Source organism: Stegastes partitus, unplaced genomic scaffold (assembly GCF_000690725.1).
Source record: "Stegastes partitus isolate 25-593 unplaced genomic scaffold, Stegastes_partitus-1.0.2 Scaffold27, whole genome shotgun sequence".
Classification (NCBI taxonomy): Eukaryota; Metazoa; Chordata; class Actinopteri; family Pomacentridae; genus Stegastes; species Stegastes partitus.
In genome coordinates, this window is record NW_007577758.1 from 110,246 (window position 1) to 127,478 (window position 17,233).

The window sequence follows — 17,233 nt, forward strand, 5'->3', positions numbered from 1 at the left end:
GGGGCCGGACTTGGGCCGGGAGCCGGCGACGGCGGAGCCCCTCTGAAGGGCCGGGAGCCGGCGACGGCGGAGCTCCTGTGAGGGGCCTGACTCGGTCCGGGAGAAGGCGACGTCGGAGCCCCCCTCAGGGGCCGGACTCGGGCCGGGAGCCGGCGACGGCGGAGCCCTTGTGAGGGGGCGGACTCGGGCCGGGAGACGGCAACGTCGGAGCCCCTGTGAGGGGCCGGACTCTGGCCGAGAGCAGGCGACGGTGGAGCCCCTGTGAGGGGCTGGACTCGGGCCGGGAGCCAGCGACGGCGGAGCCCCTCTGGAGCAGAGGATGCCAAAGTAGGCTGGGGCTCAGAAGCATGAGAAGCTGGGGCAGTCTGCTCGCCAGGAAGAGCTTGATTTGGGTCAAGGATGTCCCAGCTTCTCGAGCCGGTAGAGACGGCGTCGACCCGCTCGGGAACAGCATCGGTAGAGACGGCGGCGTCGACCCGCTCGGAGACACGGACAGGATCGGAGGCGGCGTCGACCCGCCCAGGAATGGCCAGAATACAGGACCGGTGTGACGGACGCGTTGGGACCTCTGCGGCGCTGAGGAGCGGCGAGGTCTGGCGTTGCCTGGAGCCACGCCTCTTCCTGGAAAGTCTTCCAGGAAGTGGCTCTTTAGAGTCAAAGTGGCCATGTTCAGTTGGAGAACTGGGTGATAAAGCCTCAAAATTGTCTAAACCCAAGGCTCTATCCAACAAAAAGGAGGTCAGCTCACTAGACGAGATGCTCATGGGAGTTGACTGTCGGCTTCCTCTGCTTCGGAAACCTCGCTTTTCACTAGGTGGCGTTTTACAGGCCAGGCGGGTTCCCCAGAAGGGAGACTTACAATCATCAGCAGAACTATCAGGGGGGGCAGGAGTAGTGGGGTTTGTTGGTGGTGCAGAGACATGTCTGTTAACCTCCTGGTTAACAGAGAAAGGGGCTGCAGGTCCTGGGTTGTCAACAGGCTGCAGGCTCACTATACCCACACTGCAGAGAGAGGGCTCAGGGCCTGTAGGCTGAAAGCTAGCCACCTCTGGAGCGGGAAGGGAGCCAGCAGGCTGGGAACCAGGGGGGCCAATAAAATCAAAGAGGAACTCTGGTAGTGAGCCCCACAGCCAGGGTTTTTCTACAACCACATCGAGCGCGAACTTCAAAAAAAGCTGTTTGAGGCAGGGATCATCAGCCTCCTTCCAAAGTCCAAAGAAGTGAATAATGTGGTCAAGATATTGATAGGAGTCCTCCTCCTCAAAAGGATTTATGGGAGATGCAGGCAATGAGTCCAGGCCAGACTCTGTGTCTGCTGGGTTCATTCTTGGCCGGATCATGCTGTCACGGGGGGCAATCGGGGAACCCAGGAGCAGACACAGATCAGGCTGACAGGCAGGTACAGTGCAAAAGGATTTTAATAAGGCAGAAACAAAACTGAAAACTAAATACAAGGGTGTAGACTAAACAGAGTGGGAAACAGAACGAAACAAATAGACAGAATTCAAAAAAGGACAAAACTACAAAACCAGAGAAAACTCCTGCTAAGAACGGAGGGGGAAACCTAACGGATTCTAAGTTACAAAAAAACGGGAAAACTCACACAAACAGGAATGCTCACTAAGGAGGGAAAACAGAGGGGGCAGACAGGCTCAGGGAAATCCAGGGAGAGGCGAAGTGGAGACTGGCAGAAACGTCCAAATGTAAAATCTATGATCCGGCGGCTTGTGGTGGAATGAACCAAGTATTTATAGGAGCAGTGGTGATAGTGTGCAGGTGAGTCCGAAGTTGCAGCTGAGGGTGACTGTCCTGATTAGAGCCAAGATGCACAGGGACAGAGAGGGAGAGGGACAGAGAGGGAGAGGCAGACAGGAGGGAGAAGAGGGAGAAAAAGAGGGAGACAGGCAAGGGCTGGGGGGTCATGACACTTTGCAGCTGTTTGCTTGCCGACTCACTGCATCATGGTTGGATAAAGCCACTCAGTTTATTATTATGTGGAGTATAATACCCCTTCAGTGGGTAAAAGATGGCTCCCCACCAGCTCCCCATTGCACAGTGATCAATCGTGGCTCCAGGAGACCAGCACAGCTCGATGGGTGCAGGCAGGTGGCCGTCACCTCTTTGCTGCAGAGAAAAATTGAGCTGTCAAACCGTCATGGTTGCTTCGCTCGGGAGCTGGAAGCTAACTGCTGGGAGAAAGGGCCGGAGATTGGACCGAAAACACACAAAGCCTTAACACCGAGAAGAAAAGAAAAGTTTTATTAAAACAACTGCAGGGCTGGTGAGACGGTCAAAGCTGAGAAAAGGTAATTCCTGAGCCGTTCGGTGTGAAACGATGGCGATGGATGAAAACAGTTCTGCAGGAATCTTTTGTCCTTTTTAACATTTGAAGCTCGCCGACAGCAGCAGCAGCAGCACATTTAGTGGATGACTGAACAAACCTGACGTCTATGATAAAGACTTCTGAGATGCTGCTGGTGAAGATATAAAGAAGAGTGACAAATTAAAGGAAAACCCTCGAATGCTTGGCCCCGACAGTGGAAGGGTCTGTTCCCTGCAGCCATAGACTTTGATTTAATTAGCTTTTACTGACGTGCATCTAGGGATGTTCTGATCAAGGCCTTGTTTTTACAATTTAGAATCACCAATTAACCTCAACATGTTTCTGGACTGTGTGGGAGGAAGCCGAAGAACCCGGAGAGAACCCACGCTGCACGGGGAGAACATGGAGACTCCACACAGAAAGATCCCAGGTGTCCTCTATAGGACGTGAACTGGTGACCTTCTAGCTGAGAGGCAACAATGCTAAGCACCGATCCACCTTGCAGTTCAACCAAAATCCAATTACTTGAAATTAAACCCAATAAATATTCATCCTGTGCTGTTGTTGTTGTTTAAGTCAACAGGCAACTATACAACAGATAACTTAGACCATAAACGAGTCTCGTTTTACAGGAACACTGTCCTCATCAATACAGGTCATCATGAACTCTGGCTGGAGGCCAATAACTACCACAGGAGTCTTTGTCATGCCTTGCTAGCTAAACCCCCATAACTCTCTGCTTGCCAACTTGAATTAAACTTCAACAGAACGTGCTGATAAAGTCGGACTTTTGAGATATTAGAACAACTTCCTGTTAAATCACATCTCATCTGAAACTGACAAACTCTGGTTTGAGGTCATGAACCTCCTCAGAGTCTCTGTCATGGTCCTGTTGCTGCTAAACTCCCACAATGCTCTCTGCTTCCAACATCAACTGTAGTCTGAGCGACGCCTCCTCTGGCCTCTACAGGAGTAAACAGTGAGAGGCGCCACCTGGTGGAACAACCAGGTACTGCAGCTGGTCTACGATACATTTACTGACATGCATTTAGTTTTTTTTTTAAAGGCACGGCAGGGATATTTTAGTGTCAAGCATATGCATTAAATTTATTTGAATACTTTTAATATACTTGGCGTGTGTATTATCTGGGGAATGGAATACAACAATACAACAATTAAATGACTCGAAACATAGACAAAAAAGAAAACTTGATCCCTGCATGCACGATGTGGTGCGTTTTTAGTCTTAACACTTGTTTTTATGCCTGTGTACTTTACGTTTATGGTGGTTTTTTGTGTGCAATGTTAGTAATTCCATCCCTGTGGTGGATATGTCTGTTTAAATTCATAGGGGACCTTAAATAACTGTGTCTGAATGATGAAATGACGACTCTAAAAGACTTTAATCGGCATTGTGCTCGCTTGTTTGGATGTTCATTTATGTAGCTTTAATTAAACTGTTACTGTGTGGATCTGCTTTCTTTGTTATACGCAGCCACAGTCAGGATAACCTCGGCTGGAAGACAGCAGCAGTGACTTTGAAACAGAAGCTGAAACCTCCTCTGATGGCCTCTCTGCAGGCAGCGCCTCTTTTCTCCGCCTCGGTCTGACGGGAATGTCAAGGAGTGCAGCGACTATCTGTTCTCTCTCCCCGCAGCCCTCTGCAATTTGATCACAAAATTACTCTGATGACACTTCTTAGCTCTTGACGCCCGTGTTTAAAAAAGAGATGCATAATCATCCGTCCTGTTCGCTCCGAGGAGGAAAAAAGAGCAATTAATGACCTCTGCGACCCGCCTCTTCTCCCCGACTCCTGTCTGTCTTTTCGTCTCTCAGCGATACAAAAGGTCAAAGCTGCCTGTCAGGGTTTTTTTTTTTTTTTTTTTTACTCTTTTATTTTGCATTTTCCTCTGCGCCGTCCTCCATCACTGTGTGGTGCACACAGACACACACACTGTGCACACTCCTGCACATGCATAAACACACACGTAGGTGTAAAACACAAAGAAGAGAAAATATAATGTTTAACATAGAAATCTGCAAAGCTTCACTTCCTCCCTGACACACTGTATGAGAGTGTGTGTGAGCCTGCCTGTGTTTTATTGCTGCATATTAGCTGCGAACCCCAGTGGGTCTGTTTCTTCATCTCAACTAATTTGTGTTTTTAGTGCACACTAATGGACTATTATGAAACACAGGCACATAAAGTGCATAAAGTCGCGGTAGTAGTGTAGTAGTGGTGTGTAAGTGTTTGTGTGAGTGTGTGTGTAAGTGTTTGTGTGTGTGTGTGTGTGTGTGTGGGTGGTCGGTCGGGGGAACTTGTGTGTGTTTGCATGTGTCAACTTAGCAAAAGAGTTTCTTTCAAATCATCAGTTTCGAGCCGCGGGGATAGATTGATTTTAAGTGAATATGTGAAATGAGCCCCTGCTAAACTCATTCAATTAGATTTTTACATTTCCTGAGAGGCGGCAATTAGCTCACAACCGAGTGCCACTTGACAAGACGCCGATTACAAGCGCGGAGCTGCGAGGAGGCGTTCAATTAACGCGGCGCTGTATAGATTTTGGGGAGAAATGTAAACATGTTACTCATGTTAATCGTTGTCTGTTAACGAGTTTAATTTTCTTTAATGATTACACTTCGTATTGAGCGATTCGTCTGAGCAGCGGCGACGTCAGCTAAAAGATAAAAGGGGAAGACGGGGAGGATTTGCATCACGTTTATCGGCTCCAATCCGACAGTCAAAGTATTTGTTGTGCCACCATCATCCAGATGTGTGTAACTCAGGAAATTTGAGAAATTACGTCTCGCATCACGCACCTCTGTGAGGTTTCTGCGGCTGCCATGGTTACACTGTGATCCAAACCGCCGTCAACTCAGACGGAAAAAGTTCACTGGAAACAGACAAACAGGTAGAAAGTCTATTCAGTGATGTGCTAAAATGTGTAAAAACTTTAAAATGTTAAAAAAATATACGATTTAAAAAAAAAAGTACAGTGTGCAAAAACTAAAAAAAACTTAGGGCAAAAATATATAAAAATATACACTGTACAAATGTGTTTTAAAAAATGCAACGTAAAAAATATTAATTGTGCAAAAATGTCAAAAATGTTTAGTGCAAAAAACGTATTTTGTAAAAAAAAATTATCCAGTGTGCAAAATTCTAAAAATAAAGTAATTAAAAAAATACAGATTGCAAAGATAAAATAAAATAAAAAGCAAAAAGGTAAAAAAAATATGATGTGAAACAGATACAACATAAAAATATACAAAGTGCAAAAATGTAAAAAGTGAAAAAAAGAAATACATTGTGCAAAAACTAAAAAAAAAATTTGTTTAAAAAACAGAACCAGATTTGACAGGTCAGGAGGTTCAGCGCTCATCGTGGACGGTGCTTGACATGTTTATAGAACAGGACTTCACTGAGTGCTTCAAGTCTTGCAGGAGCTCTGGGAGCAGAACGCCTCGACAGGGACATTTACATTTTGTAAAATTTGTCTAATTAGTTTTTTACCACTTGTTTGGCTGGACAACCTCGAGGAGACGTTCACAAGTTTAACAAATAAATCGCGCTGGATGAGAAGCGCACCTCTGATATCTGAGAGCATCTTGTAACTCGAACGCAAAACTGGATGTAAAGAATGAAATCAAACCATTCGAAGTGAAGAAGCGTCAACAGGGGTTTTAACCAGAACGTTTTATCGTGTTATTCTGAGGAATAAAACCCTCCTGCTCCCCTCTTTCTCCCTCTGAGCTTCTTATGCATGGATGTGACGAAGTTTGTGTTATTTGGAGGGATTATTCCCTTTCATTTCTGCCTGTGGGTGTCAGGTGATTGACTTTACGAGGAGCATTACTTAATCCGCACGCAGATATGAGAATGTGCAATGTGGGCACAATGAAATAATGATGAGACAGAAAGTTTGGCAAAAAAATAAATTAGTGCTTCACGTTTGGCGCGATGGATTATTGAGCTCCTCGGAAGCTGTTTTTCACACTTTTACGAGAATAAATTACTTCCTCTGAAGTTCGGAGCTGGATCTTGATTTGAGCTGCGCGGAAAACCGAGACGCTCGTGTTAAAATAACAAACCGCAACGAGTCAGAGCGTCGACGACAAAGAAATCAAGCTGTGAGCCGGAAATACGAAGAGAAGCGAAGGAGACAAAAAGCTCAGTCTCAGGTAGCCACAGATATCTGAACGGCACATTTCTGACTGTGTCACAACCTTGATTTAAAAACATAAAAGATGCGTATATGAAGCTATGAGCTGTACATCAGCAAAACTTTTTCTAAAGAAATGAATCCAATGTGTGCTCTGTTCCTTGTTAAATGTAATATCTTTGAACAGGTGAGTAAAAAGCCCCACATGTGACATAATCACACCAACAGAGATCCACTTTCCCTAAACTGTGCTGCTGCAACAAGACGAGGCGTCGTCGAGGCGTCAGCTCGGCTCAGAGGCTTACCGCTAATTTGGTTTGTTTAATGTCGGCGCTACGATTCAGTGTGACTTTCTAACAAGTTCCTCAAAGTGAGAGACAAAATAAAACACCTCGCGTCGGATTCATACTCGCGGTTTTCCGTTCTGACACCTCCGTCGGCGGGATGACGCCGTTCGTCAGTACCTGCCAAGTCGCAGCCACGAAAAGATTCGTATTAGCAAGTTCTGATTTCTCCGACACATTTTGGAGTAAAAAGAAATACTACTTTAGCAGAAGAAAATAGAAAGGAGGTAAGTACAGTTCTGCTTAGAGCTGGAGTGCAGGATTTGTCCTCATAAAGGAATGAAATGAACCCTTTGAGAGGCATGTTGTCTTCAAAATCAGCCAGAAACCATGAAAAACAGAAACACTTGTTATATTTTCTTCTGTCAAGAAAAAAAATATGAAAAAATAGACCTAAAACTACATGCTTCTTTTAGAACTTTGCCAAAAATGAGAGGACAACCAAACATACTGGACCAATGATAACACAAGAATGCAGCACGGCTCAGAACCAGTGAACAGAGGAGCCAGCTGTTGGAAATACATCTTGCATGGTGGAACATCTTCCTACATCTGATGGTGGAACATCTTTCTACATCTGATGGTGGAACATCTTTCTACATGATGGTGGAACATCTTCCTACATCTGATGGTGGAACATCTTTCTACATCTGATGGTGGAACATCTTCCTACATCTGATGGTGGAACATCTTTCTACATCTGATGAGCAGAGCAGAGAGGAAAAGTCCGGAAACATGGAGATAGTTAAATATTTATAGTACGTAGAGCCACCATTTATTTCTCAGTCATGGTAACACCTCTGGGTACTGGATTAAAAAAAAAAAATGCTTCAATTATTAAGACAAGTTTCCAGTTTTTCCAACTTAAATATCTGCTTTACCCAAACAGGATTTTGCCAATAAGCTCACCAGTCGTTCCTTTTCTCTGTAATCCGTCAGGTGTTGAGTTGCTGCAGAAAAGTTTGAAGAAATACAGACGTCAGGAGCAGTTTTCACACATTTGCTGAAATCAGAACGCCGGTTTAAAGGGTCAAGGTGTGTTGTCAAGTCAAGTCCACAAAGGTAAAAGTAAACGGAATGTATTTCAAACAGGACTTTATACTGCAGTGAAAAACGAGCGAACAGCGAAGTGGGAAAAAAAAGTGTAAAAAAGTGAGTAAAGATGTAACTTTGCAGAAGTTTGATCTGTCTTTCTAACTTCGATATGTGCAAATATGCAACCAGCAGAACTGCAAAAGTCTGCTTCCACTTTTTCTCTGTGATGCTGACATATCACTGCAGACATAATAACGTGTCTAGAAATTAAAATATCTGTACAGTCAAAATAATGTCTGCAGAGCTGTAACTACGAATAAATCTGATGTAAATTCAGAATTATTTTCCTTGCAGACGCTTTGTCGCATCAATAAGCAGCTGGTGTTGCTGGAAAGGTCAGATTGTGCAGTTTCATTTCATACTTAGCCGCAATAAATACTTTAAGAGCGATCCGAGCGAGACGACGGGATGTGAATTTGGACTGGAGGCGCTGTGATGTGCTAATGTGACATACGGTGTACGGGGTGTTTATTGGTTTCATTATTTGCGTTGAAAGGGAAAGAAGGCAGGCGATTCTTTACGAAGCGCTCGTCTTTCCAGGCAGCCGTTTCTGTGTCTGAGTCTGTGTTTGTGTTGTCGAGACCCTCTCGTCTGCCTCTCGACCGTCGAAACTTGTCAGCTCCTGCAGTGAAAGCCTTTGTAGCGACAAACAGCGGCTGTAAACTGGATGCGCCGCTGCCTGTTAGTTGAAGGTAAACACGTCGTGGGTGTTTTGTAGCAGGAACAAGTAGCAGATTTCTGTTCTCGGGGCCTTGAAAGCGGCATTTTTTTTCTCATCTCGGTGACAGAGACGCAGACATCTTCTTGTTTGTTTGTCTGGGGAAGCATGTGTGAGTGTGAACGTGGTTTTTGTTTTTAGGGCCAGACAGTAGCAGGACTGCTGCCTTGGAGGGAACCGTTCCATTACAGCTAAAAGAGCAGGATAGATGCTGGTTAATGAGCCCGAGAACCGGCGCCGAGCCTGACCTTCGCCCACGGAGTCTTTAGTTTTCATCGACGCTAACTGCTGAGGAAAGTGACAGCGCGGTTCACTTCTCTGGAGCAGAAAATGATGCTTCAATGGACGTATCTGGTGTCCAGCTTTGTGGTGAACGGTCACCTTATGTAAATCTAAGGTTTATTCAAGTTTCAGTCAGAAATACTGTTTTTAACCGCTTGAGATGTAAAATAAAAAGTTAATCAAAAGGTGCTGAAAGTGTAACTATGAAGATTAAAAACACAACTGATTTAAATTTACATGCCATCATTGTTGGAGTTGAGTCCTCGTGCAGTGATGCTCTGCTCCCAGTGTATTCTGGTAGATTAGTCGTAGCAACTGGACCTGCTTGAGTTCCTTGAAGACGTTCCACCTCTCATCCAAGAGGCTTCATCAGTTCTGACTGACTAGTTGGGAGTTCCAGATACTGATATCCTGAAGGAGCCATTCACACCTGAGTTTCGGTTTCAATTGGGGGTTTGTTGCTCTTCCCCCTCGTTATGAGGTTCGTTAGGGTCTTTTGTGGCTGGTGTTAATGAGGTTTCATCTTCCTGGGGAGAGATCTTAGGACTGAACTGTAAACAGGTGAGAGATGATGCCTCAGACCTCCACCTCTGCTGAGAGATGGTTTTTCCAGTTTGACACAGATGGATTCTTTCACTCCTCTCTCAAACCATCTGTCCTCCCTGCAGGCCAACATCTGTACATGATTGTCTTCAAAAGAGTGTCCTTTGTCCTTGAGATGCAAACTCTAGCAAGTCCAGTTGCTACGATTAACCTACGAGAATAACCGTGACCTGCAAGATTGAGAATCTTCACAGACATCTGCTCCTGCAACTTTTCAAACGTCCTGCTATGTGACCCTGAACCTGTGAACAATGAAAAGCTGATCAAAAAGTTCTGAGACTCTGCCAAAGAAAATCAATTTGGCTACCATCCCTGTTGAAGTCGTCCTCTCCTGCAGCGATACTCGGCTCCCAGTGCTCCTGCAGCATTTACATTAACGCTCTCTGGAAGTCTTGAAACTTCACTAGACCAGAAAATGAAGCATAAGTTAATGTATTTCATCTAAAGGTTTGTGGATAATAGTAATTAGAATTATGTAGATTTACGTTGAATATAGATCATTTCATGCATGCAATACTTTTCTCCAAGTTTTGGTCAGAAAATACTGTTTTCCAAGACTTGAGATGTGAAACAAATACAAGGTTTTATCCAAAAGTCTAAAGTCTGTGCCTCTAAAAAAGGTTGAGCTGCCATCCATGTTGAAGTATTCTCCTGGTGCATCGATGCTCTGCTCCCAGGGCTCATGCAGCTTTTTACTTCCTCTTATTCAACCTTAAACGTGTCAAAACAGCGATACTTTAATTCAAATTTCATTGTGGGGAAGAGAAAGAAGTCACAGGAGACAATACTGGTGTGTCGGGTGGGTGGTAAGTGATCATTGTGAAGTTTCTGAGGCCTGACTTTGCATCGTTGACAGTCTGTTCACGATGCACAACAACAAAAATGTTAAAGGAAACTTCACTGGTTTAGCAAACTGGAGCTCTTCTACTGTAAAAACTGCTGTTTTTAATCAATTCAAACATATTTATTCATTGAAATCACATAAACACGACTAAACACGAAAACAAATCTTTAAAAATGAAACTTTAACTGTCATTTTTTTTTAGCTCCAAGAAGCGTTAAATCGGACTGATTTTAACTGTGTTCTGAGAAAAAACTTAGAGTTTGGCTCCATTTTTACACTAATTTATGACTCACTTCACGTAAGAAGCTGGTTTGACTGTTGAATGTGAAAAGGCTCAAGGATCATAACTGAGGTTTGTTTTTGTTTTCTATAAAAAGATGATATCTATATGAAGCCAAAGGGTCAAAAGTTCCCTCAGGGTCATCTAAGAGGTCAGCTGGATCAAACACAACAACCTCTGCGCTGTTTTTATTTAAAGAATTTAAGTCCAAGCAGGATTTGACTTCGATGTTGGAGGATGTCGATGTGCACGGAGGAGTTTATACGAGGATCTGCTTTATTTCATTGCACCTCGTTTGTGAAGGACATAAAAACATATTTCTGCCATAAGCACAAAGTTCTTTGTCTGATAAAAAAGACCAGAATCTCCATCTGTTCTGTGAGAACCGTCTTAAAAACAGGGTTCGCTGTGTTTTTCTGTGTCCAGTGACTCACATAAATATTTGTTTGAGGTCTTTGTGTCGGAGAAAAAAAAAAACACCGCCGAGGGCCGGCAGCACAAGAATCTCCGAGATGTATTGTTTCGTGAACTCTGCTGTGCGTTGTGAAATATTTGGTATTGATTTCTGCGTTTGCACTCGTTGGGTCCTTGAGTCGGGCTGTGCCAAGTTCCTCTGGCTCGGTTATTATAATCCCGTGAACTCGTTTGCTCCCCGAGAACTTTCCCTCTTATTGCGCTGGCAGTGAATAAGGGAATAAACATGCGGTCGATTCAAGTTTGGCGACTGGAAGGTTACCGTCCTGCATCATTACCTTCAGCACACAGCGCCGAGTTCTGGGCTTTACCGCGGCTTTAATTGCATTCGCAGCGCATTCATGAATATTGACTGTATTTGTTGAGCTACTGGAGCCGTAAACAGCTAAAATGTAGGAACTGTCCATCAGACGTGGGCCGTGATAATGTCAGCAGTTTCTTCATAATTACACCTGAAACGACAAACTTCTGCTGCAGGTAATGATTCAAAACAGAGAAAGTGTTTTAACTCCAATTTGTCTTTGTCTTTGTTCCACATCTTTTAAATCGCACCTTTAAATACCCGACGTGATCGTGTCTGTGTTTCTTATTGATGAATCTGGTGAGAATAATGTGCCATTAAATAAATTACTGTAAAAAATAAATAACATTTTTCAGAAAATACACCTAAAAGCTGTTAAATCCGAACAGTTCGCAAAATATCTAAGAATATTATTGCTAATTTTAAACTGAAATAGGCTATTTTTTAATTTTCTTTTTTCTTTGTTTTGTCCTTGGTTTCGAAAATACATTCAACAGACGACAATTTGTCAAAGATTGCTGCCTTGGAGTAAATGTTCTCAATCCACAACAGTCTAACTCACCTTATTCTTTATTTGTAAGACTTTTAGTGCAATATGTGTTTTTAAATACAGTCGGTAAATCTAAATTCTTGATCATGAAGATTAAATGTTATCATTTGCAGGCGAATGCAGCGTATTATTGGAAAGACCATCCATCCATTATCTATACACCTTGGGTCACTAGGGTCGTGGGGGGCTGGAGTCTATCCCAGCTGACTCAGGGTAAAGGCAGGTTCACCTGGACAGGTAACCAGTCTATCACAGGGCTACACTTAGAGACAGACAACCAAGCACACTCACATTCACACCTACGGACAATTTACAATCACCAATTAACCTCAACATGTTTCTGGACTGTGGGAGGAAGCTGGAGAACCCGGAGAGAACCCACGCTGCACGGGGAGAACATGCAGACTCCACGCAGAAAGATCCCGGGTGTCCTCACCGGGACGCGAACTGGCGACCTTCTAGCTGTGAGGCGACGGTGCTAAGCACCCTGTTGGAAAGTCAACTTACAGTCATAAACAGTGAAGGAATGAAGGAATTAACGGTTTGAGGTTCATTAGAACTGTAAAACTGTGAAATTGCGGTAAAATATTGGAAAGTACAACTTATTTCTTCACTGTAGAACTAATTTTAAACAATAAAGATCTATTCTGTTCAGTTCTACTCTGTCAGAAGGACTGAAGAGACTGAAAGTTGCAGCTAAAGTTGCTTCAGTTTTGGTATTTTTTCTCTCTCTATATATAAATTATACATGATGTATAGCGACACTGGTTTGATCCTTTGAATGCACTGATGAGAGGAATTCGTCATCACATCAGCAAAGACATAAATACACTTGCTGATCGCTGAAACCGACCTGCACACAACAATAAAACCGAAGATGCTGATAAAACATCAAACGCAGCATCTGTATCTCCTGAAGAAAAGCCTCAGACGTCTCTCTCTTTGGATTGTCTTTCCTGCGTGTGAACTTCAGATGGTGTGAAGCCGTAATCCTGCAGCCTTCATCTCTGCTGGATGTTCGTTCTCGCTTCTGCAGGCTTCCCTCCTTCCTGTTGAGATCGTTTCTGAATCACGAAACCGCGTCTCCTCTCGCTCCGCGGCGAAACGTCAGCCGCTAAACGCTTCCTCGGCGTGATCCTAAGTGGCGTGAGGAAGCGGAGGATAGCGGGATGAATTATCTGGAATAAGTCGCGCGGTTCCATTCTGTTTGTTTGTGGTTATGGCTTTGAACTGCGCCGGCCTCCTCCGGGCCTCGCAGACGGCTGCAGTAATGTATTGTTTATGGCACAGGGCCTCCGGCAGACAGAATGATGGATTGAGCCGTTGTGTTTTCTTCTCACAATCCGTCTTCAAAGAAACAAATCGATCTGGAGCAGAGAAGCGGAGGGGAATGGGAGAAATCACAAAAATAGACTCGGCGTTTTGATGTGTTATTTTAACGGGCGGCGTTGCGAAATCAACTCTTCGGAGCAGGAGCTTACGTAGGTATGAATTTTTAAACGAGCGTCGGTTCGGTGTGTTTTCGGAGGCAGCTATTAGTTACGGGAGCAGCGCTGCGTTCAGGGTCCCTTTACAGAAAGAAGCTGTCAAATATTTCAGCCGCTCGCCTGTAAAAAGAAGAAGAAGAAAAAAAAAGAGAAGAAAAGAGAAACAGGCCGAGAGGACATTTAATAACTTTTACCCCAAATTTCTGCACGAACGCTGATTTATGTTTAGTCTTGTGGCGCCTTTTCGTGCACAAGATGAATTTATTTCGGGGGGAAACTTCGCTGTCTGGAGCTGCTAATGAAAAATGTGCTTACAAGACATAAAGTCAGCGTGTAAATAAAATAAAATATAAACTGTGTGAACTCAAAGTCACTGGATGTTTTTATTGGTGGCATTTCTCAACTTTAGTACATTTTCATTCATAGTATATTTTACGCTTTATTGTGCGTTTTGTATCTCAGTATATTATGTTTTATATGGTGATCACTTTACGCTTTCTGCCTGCTAATGTAACAACAGAATTTCCAGAAAAGTGCTTAAAAAACACAGCATATGTACAAAAAATGACACAAGAATATGTTTTAAAAAGTAACTGGGACGACATTACAGTTCATTGCGGGACTATAGTGCAGTTAAATGCAAAAACAGGAAGTTAAATAAGTTAAATATGGTTAAAAAGGGACGCCACTATATATTTATTTTAATTGTTTAAGACTCAAGAGTTTTTATCCGTCGTACAGTTTGTGCAGCAAAGCGACGGAGCCTAAAGGCAGTGCAGAAAACCAGAAAAAGTCCTAAATAATGAGGAGGTAGTGACTGTGTCTTAAATAGGGCTTTAAATGCTAATTTTGTTGCGCTTGACTTGCTGCAGTGCAATGTTCAAACTGGTCAGCAGGTGGCGCTATAAGGAGCGGTCATGCTAGATAAAGGCTTCGCTGCTCACAACAGATTCATTCAAACAGTCTGCAGGTGAAGGTTTTGTGCAGAAGGCAGCACGGTTTGACATATCCAGGCTATCTTTATGTTAGCTGGATCAACAAAGCTGGATCAACAAAGCCCATCATCACAATCAGAGCTAACGGGTGTCATGACAGCAGTTATCGACTTTCTTTGTTGATCTTCTTTTGACACGTCACGTGACTCCTCTTCTCCTTGTAACGGAGAATATGCAGATTTATTACTGTACAAAGCAACTCAAATGATGCCAGAGAGGAAAAGAAAAGTTTTGTAACAGCTGTATCAAACTGACGAAGCAGCAAATCAGACTCAAGCACAAGAACATATTAACACATTTTAAGATGAAGATACTGTTTCGTCCCCAAACTACAGCATACACGAGGCACAGAACATGACATACGCTAAGCCCTGAACTAAACCAACACTATATATTCACACAACCCCTGCACATATGCCTCCATAACAGCACGGTGTGGCCCTTCGTGTAAAACAAACAGATCCAGAGATCGAACTCGCAGATCCAATGTGTGACCAGACACATCAGACTGAGCTGTTGTTTGCCGAGCAGCGTGATAGAAGAGGGAATAAAAGACAGCTTGAAAGGCTCGCTCTGGTATTTGCAGGCTCTGCAACCTGAAGGTAATAATTCTGAAAATAGAACATGTCAGGGGTCCTTCGGAAGGTTGTTTGTGTGCCTTACAAGAGTTTTTCGCCGACTGAATATACGTAGGTTCTTGTGGCAACATGTTCAGTTCGTCTGCAAGTCCAAGACGGCGCTATTTAGAGCCAGTTTAAATCTCTTTAAAGAATAAATAACTCTAATTACTACCTCCTCCAGAGCGGGTTAGCTGTGCAGGAATTTCTTCTTTCTCCAAATGTTGCTTTATGGGAGAGTCGCAAAGATAAAGACACTGTTGAAAATGGTTCTTTGGTCTGATGCCACCAAAATGGAACTTTTTGTCCATCAGACCAGATGCTATGTTTGGCAGACACCAAACACTAAACCTCATCACCAACACACAATCCCTACTGTGAAGCACGGTGGTGGCAGCATCATGATTCTTCTCAGCAGCAGCCTGGAAGGCTCGTAAAGGTAGAGGGTAATATGAATGCAGCTAAGTGTAGAGAACTCCTGGAGGACAACCTGATGCAGTCTGTAGGAGAACTGAGACTTGGAGAAGACTTGTTTTCCATCAAGACAATGAGCCAAAGGAAACAGCCAAAGCTCCACAGAGATGGTTTAAAGACAACAAGGTGAATGTTCTGGAGGCCCAGTCAGAGTCCAGACTTTTGTCCAACTGACAATTAGTGTCTATACTTGAAAAGGTCCCTGTGGAACCTGGCAGAGTCTGAACAGTTCTATCAGAAGAATGAGGTGAAACTGCAGCGTCCAGATGTTCAGGCTGATGGAGACCAACAGGATCAGAGGTTCATCTACTGAATACTGAGTGAAGGAGGTGAATAATTATAGAATCACTTCTATTATCTTTACTATTTTCAATAATTGGTATTATTTTGTAGAAATCAGTCGTTTTTGTAAATTCTTGTTGAAAAAAGCCAAATTATATCAACTGTGCAAACAGAGTAAAACCTCAGAAACCTGGTTCCACATTTTACAAACAATCCAAATGAAGTCATTGTTTGTTATTGATTTGATTGACAAACGTGTGATTTCAAATTGGAGTTTATCAAATCACAGCCACTTCTCTGCATTCTCCTGGGCTGCTTTCCGTTGCCAGTTGGCTGCTGCCGGCTGCTTTTAATCCCTTACGCGTCACAATTAATGTATTTCATTATGTTCATTTCATTGTACTTTTGTGTCTGCAGCGTATTGTGGTTTTATGGAAATGAAAGCTGTGTGTTTTAATTGTACTGCGCATGTAAAAGCCCAACTAGGGACCGGAGTTTAAATTAGCTATAAAGCACATTAGTTTCACGCTCTGTATCATGTTAAACTGCACCGTTCCTATCAAATAAAAGGAATTTAAATCCGTCTGTGGCTCAGGAACAGTTTTTTGGTTCCATTTTTGTGCTGATAAAGTTCATGTAGACGGTGCTGCCGTACTTTCCACAACTTAAACACATAATTCCCTGTGAGACAAACCCGAGGAGCTGCAGCAAATATTATGGAAAAGGTTTAATAAAAATGCCCGAAGTGTAAAAATCCCAAATGTTCAGTGACATTAACAAGCTTGGCTCAATGAGCTGCTGTAACGTTTGTCACCTCTGGAGGGCAGAATGACTCCACAGGAAAAGAGGAAAAATCAACATTTTCATCTTTTTCCTCCTTCACTTTCATTCCCTTCATCTTATTCCCACCTTCAACCTGCATCTTTTCTTTCTTTCTTTCTTTCTTTCTTTCTTTCTTTCTTTCTTTCTTTCTTTCTTTCTTTCTTTCTTTCTTTCTTTCTGTTGACCTCTCCATCTCCTCCCCGGTGTTTCCAGCTAACAGTGTCACAGGCTTCACTGCTTTACCAATCCCATCAAAAAGCTATTTAACAAACCTCCGAGCAGCCAGCTGTGCCTGCGATGCCTCCTCTATACCTCCACACTAACACACCTCCTTCTCTCTCGTACTGTCTCTCAATCTGTCCCACTTTCTCTCTTTTCCATCACCGCTCCCCTTTCTCTAACCATCCTGACTCTGTCTTTGTTTCTTGATTTCTCTTTCTGGCCTTTTTTCTTTTTTTTTTTTTTTCCTGCCTCTTCTGTCTTGATCTATTCTCCTTTTTTTTCCCCCTTTTCTTTTCTTCCACTCGCTCTCCTGTTCAACTCGATGCTGCTCGCTCTTTGTCAATTCACTTAATTTGA

At 43.4% G+C, this 17,233-nt stretch overlaps 1 protein-coding gene across 1 annotated transcript in view; it reads right to left on the minus strand.

Annotated features, from left to right (window-relative positions):
• The window catches only part of mcm8 (minichromosome maintenance 8 homologous recombination repair factor), a 21,572-nt gene extending 20,232 nt beyond the window's left edge, over nt 1-1,340 (minus strand). Inside the window, exon 1 of the mRNA XM_008298006.1 lies at nt 92-1,340. Within this exon, the coding sequence (XP_008296228.1) occupies nt 92-1,340 (1,249 nt within the window). The remainder of the gene's footprint in view (nt 1-91) is intronic.
• Nucleotides 1,341-17,233: the final 15,893 nt, after the last annotated feature.